The sequence below is a fragment of the Haematobia irritans genome, chromosome 2, assembly GCF_050003625.1.
Source record: "Haematobia irritans isolate KBUSLIRL chromosome 2, ASM5000362v1, whole genome shotgun sequence".
Classification (NCBI taxonomy): Eukaryota; Metazoa; Arthropoda; class Insecta; order Diptera; family Muscidae; genus Haematobia; species Haematobia irritans.
In genome coordinates, this window is record NC_134398.1 from 66,992,927 (window position 1) to 67,004,042 (window position 11,116).

At 33.3% G+C, this 11,116-nt stretch overlaps 1 protein-coding gene across 1 annotated transcript; it reads right to left on the bottom strand.

The window, feature by feature from the left end:
* Window positions 1-977: 977 nt before the first annotated feature.
* Pburs (bursicon subunit partner of burs) lies at window positions 978-1,547 on the bottom strand. The gene is made up of 2 exons (XM_075298107.1): window positions 1,274-1,547; window positions 978-1,209 (listed from the first exon to the last, which is right to left on the bottom strand). Exons 1-2 carry the CDS (start codon window positions 1,544-1,546, stop codon window positions 1,039-1,041), a joined length of 444 nt encoding a protein of 147 aa, XP_075154222.1. The 5' UTR covers window position 1,547; the 3' UTR covers window positions 978-1,038.
* Window positions 1,548-11,116: the final 9,569 nt, after the last annotated feature.

Genomic DNA, 11,116 nt, shown 5'->3' on the forward strand with positions numbered 1-11,116 from the left:
TGTTACATGGTTGCCGCAAAAATAGCTCCTATCATATTATTTTGCTCTTCGAATACGATTGTGACAATCATGTTTCTTCTCTGCGTGCACTAACTTATAATACCATGTTCCACAGTGTGGCGCAGGGTATAAAAATATTGTCGTGAGTAAAAAGATTTCATGCCCTTAAAATATGAATGCGTTGTTTGCTTAGCATAGAGGGCGCATTTCATTGATATAAAGTTTTTCTTGTCCAAAATACGATACAATTTTCTAGTAAGCCGTCTTGTCCTGCGAATTTTGCTTAGTATAAAACGCATTTCCCTAATATTAAGTTTTTTCTTTTCCTTAACTAAGGTCAACTTGGCTTTAAAAATTCTGGAAATTTCTCTAAAGCTAATGAAATCGTCTGTACATTTGTTCACTTTTTGTAGCGTCACTACAAAGCAAAAAAGCGTTAAAAAATAGGAGATGTTTTCCAACAATTTATTTTAAAGCCTTCTTTTTACTTGGAACCAAGCGTAATTTCTACTTGAAATCGAGCCTGAATTTGGAAATTTAAGTTGTCAGCAACACGTTTATAAAGGACTTTAATAGCACACGAAGAAATTTAAAAAAAAAGAGTAAATTAAAATTTGTTTTCTAGAATCAAGTACGCAAAACTCAAATTTAAAAGAAAATTGTGTCTTAAATTTATCCTTAAATTTATAGGACAATATGATGCCTATGGAATCAGAAAAATAAAAAAAAATGATTTTTCGAAAATCAAACCTACGAGAACAACCAAAAACTAAGGACATTTTTTGAAGATGTACTCAAATTACGTGTCATATTTTGAACATAAACTACATGAAGAGACAGACGGAAATTGTTTAACATCTTGGATTCCATAACATTTTCTCTGGATGTTATACACAAATACATAAATACTCCGGTCGACAGTAGTAAAAAAATCGAATGTGGTTTTCATGGGAATCCCAAAAATATTTACCCTCTTCGATTTATTTAATGGTAGCTCTATACCAAAATTTAAATAGTACATGCTAATCTGTTCTTAATTTATCTTGTAAAATCTCCACATTTGAAACATTTGCATTCCGTAGGCTCTCTCAAGCGTATATCCATGGTGGCCATTTCAGGGGAATTCAAACGGGTACCATCAGGATCATAGCAATGAGAAAGAGTAATGATTTTCTCCTTTAGAAAACTTTCGCGACAGCAATAACACTCCTAAAAAGTAAATTTAACAGTGATATTGACATATTGCCGAGAACTTTAAATCAAAGCTACGTACTTTCAGAAACCCCGTAGGCGTTATAACAGATGGTTGTACCTGACTGTTACACAAACCTTCACATTTGTTGACAATAACATCAGCATTACAGGTGCGTTGCATGCGGCCCAATTCATCAAATTCTTCTTTGATCAGATGGATTTCGGACTTGATGGTTTCACAATTTTCATCTCCAGTTCCTTGGGAATAGCGTAATGTCTCCACAAAATTTTCCATTATTAGTATCGAAACTATTAAGGAATATTTCAGCGATATTTTCCAGAGTTTAACCATATCACTTGCTAAGACTAAAACAAATCTTGAACTATTATGTCCTTGGCCAATGTACACAATTTTATACATTTTCATGCATAACTCCTTGGGCTTTCTTCCCAAAGGATTCCATGTAGTCAGAAACATAGAAAAAGTTTCATTTATATTTACGATTATACTGATTGACTGCTCATGTTAAGCACAGCGGGTTTAATGATATATTTTAATGATTTATTACCATTGATATGAGTATTGCTAATGCTGTAACTCACCCCTTTGAATATTTGAACTCGTAAACACTATTCCATGGAAGTTATATAAAAGTTCAAACGAAAGGTGAGATGCTCATTGTACTCAAAAAATGGAAGGTAAAGTGATTGACACCAGCAACAATAGAAAATGAAGCATGAATGAAGAAGGAAACTGCGCACACCAGGGATGGAAAATACAATTTTTAAGAAAGTGCAAAAAAGGTATTGTTTGAGCGAAAAAGTACTTTTCACCAAATTTCAACAAAAATTCCTTTGGAAGATTATTGTCAAGAGCTCCTTTGAACTGAATTTTAAAGAAAATAAAATTTTAAATACTTTTTTTATTTTATATACGCTTACAAATTATCTGCAGAAATTAAATTTTGACAAAGTTTTCTATAGAAATAAAATTTTGACAACATTTTCTATTTAGATATAAAATTTTGACAAAATTTTCTATAAAAATAAGATTTTGACAAAATTTTCGATAGAAATAAAATTTTGACAAAATATAAAAAAAATTAATTTTATTAGTTTTCTTTTGATTCGAATTTTATTTATCATTTCATTAAATAAAATTTTGATAAAACTTTCTAAAGAAATAAATTTTTGCAAATAATATTTTTTTGCTAGTGTTTGGTAAGATTTTCTCCAAATGTTAGATAATTTTTGTCTCAAGTTCATTGTGATGGTTCTCATTATTTTACTACGCGATCGATAACTTCTTATCTAGAAAGCGTTCGTGTGGGAGCGTAATATAAAATCACATGCCTTTTCCGACCAAAACATTCTTGAAATTCAAGAAAATCTTGTTTTTCACTCTGACTTTTACAAAATATAGATTTTCTTCCCCCTTGCTCTAAGAAATTCTGGGTCGTGGTGAAATTCTAAGTCGATCTGAGCATGTCCGTCCGTCTGTTGAAATCACGCTAACTTCCGAACGAAACAAGCTATCGACTTGAAACTTGCCAAAAATAGTTGTTATTGATGTAGGTCGGATGGTATTGCAAATGGACCATATGGAATCACTTTTACGTATAGCTCCCATATAAACGGACCCCCAAATTTGGCTTGCGGATCCCCTAAAAGAAGCAACTTTCATCTGATCTGGCTGAAATTTGGTACATGGTGTAAGTATACGATCTCTCACCACCATGCAAAAAGTGGTCCAAATCGGTCCATAATTATATATATCCCCCATATAAACCGATCCACCGATTTGGCTTGCGGAGCGTCTAAAAGAAGCAAATTTCATCCGATCCGGCTGAAATTTGGTACATGGTCTCTAACAACCAAGCAAAAATTGGTCCACATCGGTCCATAATTATATATAGCCCCCATATAAACCGATCCCAAGATTTGGATTGCGGAGCCTCTAAGAGAAGCAAATTTCATCCGATCCGGCTGAAATTTGGTACATGGTGTCAGCATATGATATCTAACAACCATGCAAAAATCGGTCCACATCGGTCCATAATTATATATAGCCCCCATATAAACCGATTCCCCGATTTGGCTTGCGGAGCCTCTAAGAGAAGCAAATTTCATCCGATCCGGCTGAAATTTTGTACATGGTGTAAGTATATGGTCTCTAATGACCATGCAAAAATTGGTCCACATCGGTCAATAATTATACATAGCCCCCATATAAACCGATCACCAGATTTGACTTCCGAAGCCTCTTGGAAGACCAAACTTCATCTCATTCAATTGAAATTTGGTACGTGGTGTTAATATTTGGCCTCAAACACCCATGCAAAAATTGGTCGAAATCGTTCCATAATTATATATAGCCCCCATATAAACCGATCCCCAGATTTGAACTCCGGTGCCTTTTTGGAGAAGCAAAATTCATCCGATCTGGTTGAAAGTTGATACATGGTGGTTTTGGAGCCTCTTGGAGGAGCAAAGTTCATCTGAGTCAGTTGAAATTTGTGCTAGTGTATGGCCGTTAACAACCATGCCTAACTAGGTCCATATCGGTCTATAGTTATATATAGCCCTCAGATAAATCGATCCCCAATCACACAAAAATTGGTCCATATGCAGTTCATAATTGTATATAGCCCCCATATAAGCGACCCCCATAATTCAATTCTGGCTCTCTACGTACCGTGCTAAAGTCCATATCGATTCGTGATTATTTGCAGACTTACCTATACATACCTCTTTTGTCTACACACAAAAAAATTTCGCGAAAATTTTTCCAATTAAAATTTTAATTGAGTTTTAAAAAATATTCAATTAAAAATTTAATTGATTCAACAAATTTTTTAATTGACACAAAAATCAATCACAAAAATAATAGTATCAATTAATTTTTTAATAAATTAATTAATTAATTAATTGATACTATCATTTCTGTGGTTGAAGACATTTCAATTAAAAATTAATTGGATCAATTAATTTCGTGATTGAATCAGAAAAAAAATTATTTTGTGTGTAGTATATACCACGTATGGACTAACTCACAATTTAGAAAACGATGTTAAGAAGTTTTAAGATACCACAACCCAAGTAATTCGATTGTGGATGACAGTTACGGCCGTATAAACTAGTTATACCCTCCACCATAGGATGGGGGGTATATTAACTTTGTCATTCAGTTTGTCACACATCGAAATGTTGCTCTAAGACCCCATAAAGTATATATATTCTGGGTCGTTGTGAAATTCTGAGTCGATCTGAGCATGTCCGTCCGTCTGTTGAAATCAACTTCCGAACGGAACAAGCTATCGACTTGAAACTTGGCACAATTAGTTGTTACTAATGTAGGTCAGATGGTATTGCAAATGGGCCATATCGGTCCACATTTACGTATAGCACCCATATAAACGGACCCCCAAATTTGGCTTGCGAATCCTCTAAGAGAAGCAAATTTCATCCGATCCGGCTGAAATTTGGTACATGGTGTTAGTATATGGTCTCTAACAATCATGCAAAAATTGGTTCACATCGGTCCATAATTATATATAGCCCCCATATAAACCGATCCGCCGACTTGGCTTGCAGAGCCTCTAAGAGAAGCAAATTTCATCCGATCCGGCTGAAATAAATTGATAAAATTTGTGATAAAATAGAATTGTTCCGATATATGGTAGCCCACAGTCCTTTTCGTGTTAAATTCAAGATTTCGATTGATACCATTAGAAGTTTGGATCACGACATTCGATCGATGCTTTGATGCAATTTCTCAAGCATTGCCACCAGTATACACCGAAAGAAAATAAAAGGACATAAGTTAATTAGATTAGCGACACAAAATAAAATGTAGAAAACGCATATTTCAAAGTAAAAAATGAATTGGATTGCATTATATCCCAACAAAAACTTGGAAGCTGTCCCACAAACATTTCATTTAAAGCGAATCCTGGGATCCCCGCTCCCGATGCAGATCTTTTTGACAAGTCTTAGAAAGTACGGAATTATCCCGTTTTACGTTTTTGAATTACACATTGTGTATTTGGATATTTTGTTGTTTGCGGGTGTGGAAGTGTTTTAGATCCATGATGTATAGTCCGATGATTCATGTTAGTTTAGCAAGTTTAATAAGCTTCGATCGGGTTAGTGTCATTCATTTCTTCTTTTCATTTAAACACTTTGATCAAATTTATGGCTCTCCAAAACCTCTTACAGCAGATAAATCTTTGTCGTAATCTTAAAAGCATTTGCCCCAAAATCCTAAATGTTGTATTCAATAATTTTGTTAAAATTTGAATTTTTCCATTTAACAGCTCTTGTCGTGCTATCAATTATAATGAATTGGTGTTTTGTAATTGCCTCTTGTATTTCATTTAAGTTGACACGAACACAGATCGTTTACGTTGTTTAATAGCAACGATCATTAAACTAAGCTTTAAGTGTTTAAAGTATGTATATAAATATATATCAATGTAAATTAATAATGCTTGCTATGGAAATTAATAATGCTTGAATTCTGTTGAAAAATGTGGGCTTTTTAATGTAGTACGTAGGTTGGAGTAGAAATATGTTTGTACGAGTATTACTACATATTTTATTTTTAAAGATGAAAAATTTATAAGGCATTCAATCTACAAGATAATAAAATGAATCCTACACCCTCAAAAAAAATCGCTTCTTTAACATATGTTCCAAACATATTTTGCAGGAAGCACATATATTATTGGATACTGCCGAAACATTAATATGTTTGTTTTATGTGAACATATGATATGTTTGGAAGCATTTTGAGCCCAAAAATATTATATGCTTGGAAGAATTTTTCCCAAAGACGATTGTGCTCATTCCCTAACATTATCGTAATTTTCACTTCCACGAAATTTTTAGTTCTTGGCACCTTTTTCTGTAATACAAATAATGTTGAAGAAATTATTCACTTTTATAAATTTTTTAAATTTTACCTTTCGCCTGCACGGAGAATCGAACCGAGGACCATACAGTTTGTAAGCCAACACACTATCCACTGGGCTACGTAGCTGTTATGGTCACCAGCAGATAATTATCGTTATAAGTTACATTTATATAGCATAGTTTGCAGCGCCCACGAGCCCATGCAAACATAACATTATTTAACAGAAACATACATTTGTTTGCCACGTGGAGCAGTGGTTAGCATGTCTGCCTTGCATGCAAAGGGTCGTGGGTTCAATCCCTGGTCCGACCGAACATTTTTTTTTTGTTGTTTTTTTTTAATTTACACATTTATATTTATACTATTTTAAATTTTTATAATGAAACTTCGAAATGTGGGTTATTAAAGATTTATAGTCAGTAACAGTGCTTGATATAAACGAAATTGACTGATTTAAAATATTATTTTTTTATTGCAAAAATAACAATTTTGTAACAAAAAACTGTTTTTGGTACAAAACTTTAAAATTTGGAAGGAATTCAAAAACTCTAACAAAAGAAGAACGTGGAGTCGAGTATAAACATACATAAATAATTTTATAATATAAACATAAATTTCGTTAGGCGTGAACAGTTTTTTACTAGCATTTAACACCGTCGCTCTAAAATGCCTTTTATTTTGCTTTAATAATTCATTTTAAAGAAAATAAACTTTTTAAATTGTTTTAGCTGCAAAACTCGAACTTAATGCCCGCTTTTATATTTGAAGATGTCCGTCAACTCCTCGTGGACTACTTATTAAAAAAGAGGAACTAAACTTTGTTTTTATACATTTTACTGCGTAATTTTTCACTATTTCCTCCTTATTTCATTTTACTGTCCCAACTCTAAAAATAGTATAGTGCCCTTTTTGTTATTTTTATGAAGACCACTGATTTCTTTTAACGAACCAAGAAAAAAATTGTGCCCATAATGCCAAAATGATAAACAAAACACATGTCCACACATACATAAAATGCTGCTCTCAAGGCGAAAACGTATGCTGTTTGTTTTTCAAATGTCTATTCTCTTGGTTCGGAATGTCCATTCTCTTTATTCAAATTAAATAATATTTAGACTTAAGCATATCAAATTTTTGGCCTTATCATAAAACAGTTTTCCGAAACAACATGCAAGCGGTTTCACAGAAATTGTTCTCTTTTGATTCTTTCGGTGTGTTATGTTGATATCTTTCGTCAACTCTCCCGGTTTCCATCTCTATTTCTTTCTCTATACTCTCTCTCTGTCGCTTTGAATAAAATATCACAACATATGTATGTTTAGTCGAAATTTGTAAATTCATATATGTTGGCATTCACACAAATGATTTTTATGAAACATTCATGCCCGAAACATAATATATTCTAATATATTAACATAGATGTCCCAAACATTTAGTGTTAGTTTAGGAACATTACATGTTTGCACTTAAATAAATTGTGTTTAAAAATTGTGCCCGAAACACATTTTGTTTATATCGGAACATATGAAAAACATATTTTTTTAAGAGTGTATGATTATGGACCAGTTTTTGCTTTGTATGTTGTAGGATACAAATTAAATACACAGCAAAAAAACTTTGGAAGTTCTTCTTAAGGCACAACTTTGAAAGCACTTCCAAAAATATCCTCCCAAAGATGTTCCTTACTTTAACTGCACAGGAAGTTCATTTGAGTCAATTTTTTATAACTCGCTATTTTCATATTTTTAATGGGAAATTTAAAGTTTTATTGTTTCAAATGGGTTAAAAACAGATAAAAAAAATAATAAAATAGTGCAAATTATTTAAATTTTGCCGAAAAAAATGCTAAATCCTAAACGTTCCAGAAAAGCGTTATAATGCATTAAAAATCATAAAAAATTTTACAAATTATTTATTCGTCAAAATATCAAAAAATTTCTTTATTCACATCCAAATCACTGGATTCGCATCACACCTTAAGAAGTGACGCAAATTCAGTGAAACGGCTCACAGTGGTTCCAAATCGCTTTTATTGGAAATAATTCTGTAACTTTTGAACGGATAAAGATATAATTTTTTCTGTGTGTGAAAGCTGAAGTGTTTTCCTCTAAGTTTGCAAATTTGTGAGTCCCTAGTTGGTCCACGGGCTGACCTGTAGGCTTTGAAATTTGGTCACCTCGGGGGTATAAAATTTTATTTTAGCTGTCAACTCTGCAATTTTGAACCGATTTCGATGAATTTTTCTTTGCTGGGTAGAACTTGTAACGCTCTACAAAAAAGCGTGCGTGTGCAATTATATTTTACCGTACGCTCCACAATTTATTTTCTTGCAAAATTTTGACAAAGTGGGGTAATTATTTAGAACGCAGAAATTCTGTTTTTGAGTGGATTAGTAATTCTAGAAGAAAAAAATGTGTACCTATCTGTTTTAGATTAAAAGTTATAAAGTTCAAAAATTAGAATTTCAAAAAACTATTGGATTTTGACCTTTTTTTGGAAAAATACACATACATTCTTTCTGTCGTAAGATGTGTTTTTATAGATTTCTCCCAATACTTTTTTACTTGTTTCTTATAGACCACCAAATAAGGATACGTTTTAACCTTTTATAGGCCATTTTGGTCAAGTAGTATATGAGTTCTTCTCCTCCCAAAATCGGCATTTTTCAAAAAGAAAAAGTTTGTTTTCAAAAATTCACATTCGGCAAAGCATCGATGGCTAAGCCGATCTGTTTTCCAAAAAGCCATATGTGTCTACTAACTAACTGTAAAAGGTTTCAACATCATACCAGTAAACGGCTGAGAAATATGCAAATTAAAAAAATAATGTTTTTTCAATATATGTCCCCACTTTGGGGATTTTTTATACCAATTTTTGGAATGGTATATTTAGCAATATTTCTTAAAACAATTTCCCTGCAAATATCAATAAAAATCATAATGATATCACAATCATAAAAAAAATATTTTTGAAAAAAATTGGTCCGTACTCCAAAAACCTGAAAGTTTCATATTTTTTGTTCTTTCCAATTGCATAGAAATAAAGCTCTCAAATAACTTTCCAGCGATATATTATACCCGTGTTAGCCAAATGCGCCAAAAACTTGCACTAAACATCACTAACTCGGGTAAAATAATGCATTTCTGCAAATGCACTTTTATATGGGGGGCTATACCCAAATCTCAACCGATTTAAATTAAACTCGGCACACTTGACGATACTATCAAATATACTTCTTGTGTAAAATTTGAAGAAAATCAGAACAAAAATCTGGCTTCTTGAGCCATATATATGCATATCGGGCGTAAGATATATATGGAGGCTATATCTAAATCTGCGCCGGTTTCAACCAAACTCGGCATGTTAATTATGCTACCTATGCCAAATTTTAAGCAAATCTGAGTGGAACTGTTGTCTCGGGGTGACAATTTTGTTTCTGGTGGCCATGTAAGTGTATATCGGACAATAGATATATATGGGAGTATCTAAATCGGAACCGATTTCCACCAAATTTTGCACACTTGACTGTACTACTAATTAGACTCTTCGTGCAAAAATTTTTTGGAAAACAGATCGGCTTAGCAATCGGTGATTTGCCGAATGAGAATTTTTGAAAACAAATTATTTTCTTTTTGAAAAATTGCCGGAGGAGAGGAACTCATATACTACTTGACCAAAATGGTCGATAAAAGCTTAAAACGTATCCGTATCTATAAGAAAAAAGTAAAAAAAAAATCCGGGAAAATCTATAAGAAAATGTTACGACAAGAAGAATATATGTGCCTTTTTGCAAAAAAGGGGTCAAAATTCGATATTTTTTATACCCTCCATCATAGGATGGGGGTATATTAACATTGTCATTCCGTTTGTAACACATCGAAATATTGCTCTAAGACCCCATAAAGTATATATATTCTGGGCCGTGGTGAAATTCTGAGTCGATCTAAACATGTCCGTTTGTCCGTCTGTTGAAATCACGCTAACTTCCGAACAAAAGAAGCTGTAGACTTGAAACTTGGCACAAGTAGTTGTTATAGCCCTCATATAAACGGATCCCCAAATTTGGCTTGCGAATCCTCTAAGAGAAGCGAATTTCACCCGATCCGGCTGAAATTTGGTACATGGTGTTAGTATACAAAAAAAAAAAGATTTGGAACCACTGTGCGGCTGATGAAATGGCGGACATCCGTCCTATGACAAGCCCATGTTAAAATCATCGCTTCTGTGCCAATTTTGCACCACTTCCGGATCCAAAAAGAACATTTTTACTACTTTTTTTGAGATTCTTTTTTTGCTGGGTACATGTGCGGATTTCAAGTAAACGGTATATAGGGAACTATGCGGAATTAAAAAAAATATATTTTTTGTAGAATGATTTATATGACTTGACAGAACAAAAAGTTGCCAATATTTATCTATAGCTGCATCACTCAAGATAACAAAATGGTCAGAGATGATCGTTCGAAGTTACGCTTAGCATTTCCTATCAATTGAAACTTTTGGGAATGATTCAAAAACAACAAAGTTGGATACCGTAGAAGTTGAAGCCAAGAGAACCGAAAAGGCGATTTTTCACATTCATCAGCTTCTCCCAAGGCCACAAAAGAATGATTTTTGTCTTGCGTTTTATTGCGATGAAACGTAGATTCACTACGACATTCCCAAGTTGAAAAATTATTGTACACCTCAAAATCTACGGCAAAGCCGAATATCCATAAAAGGATGCTTACACTCATAGAAAATATCATGCACGGCGTGCTCATTTCAAAACGATTCGTTCATGAAAGTGAATCAACACACATGTGGTGTCAAACTGTGAACAGGCGGTGTCAATCTGACAACGATAAAATGACACCATGCATTGTCAAAACAACAACCAGCGTTCATCATCTGAAAACGTTATGGTTACGACTTTATAAACAAAATTAAAAAAGATTTCCGCTAGCGTGACTTGAACCTGTGTTTTCTGCACCATACGCATTAACAGTCGCCTTAGCACATTGCACC

Bases quoted from the DNA above. Each gene is read 5' to 3' on its own strand.
- Pburs (XM_075298107.1), bottom strand. From the start codon at position 1,546: ATGGTTAAACTCTGGAAAATATCGCTGAAATATTCCTTAATAGTTTCG. The intron at 1,210-1,273 runs GTACGTAGCTTT...TTTACTTTTTAG, and splicing joins CGCCTACGGGGTTTCTGAAA to GAGTGTTATTGCTGTCGCGA.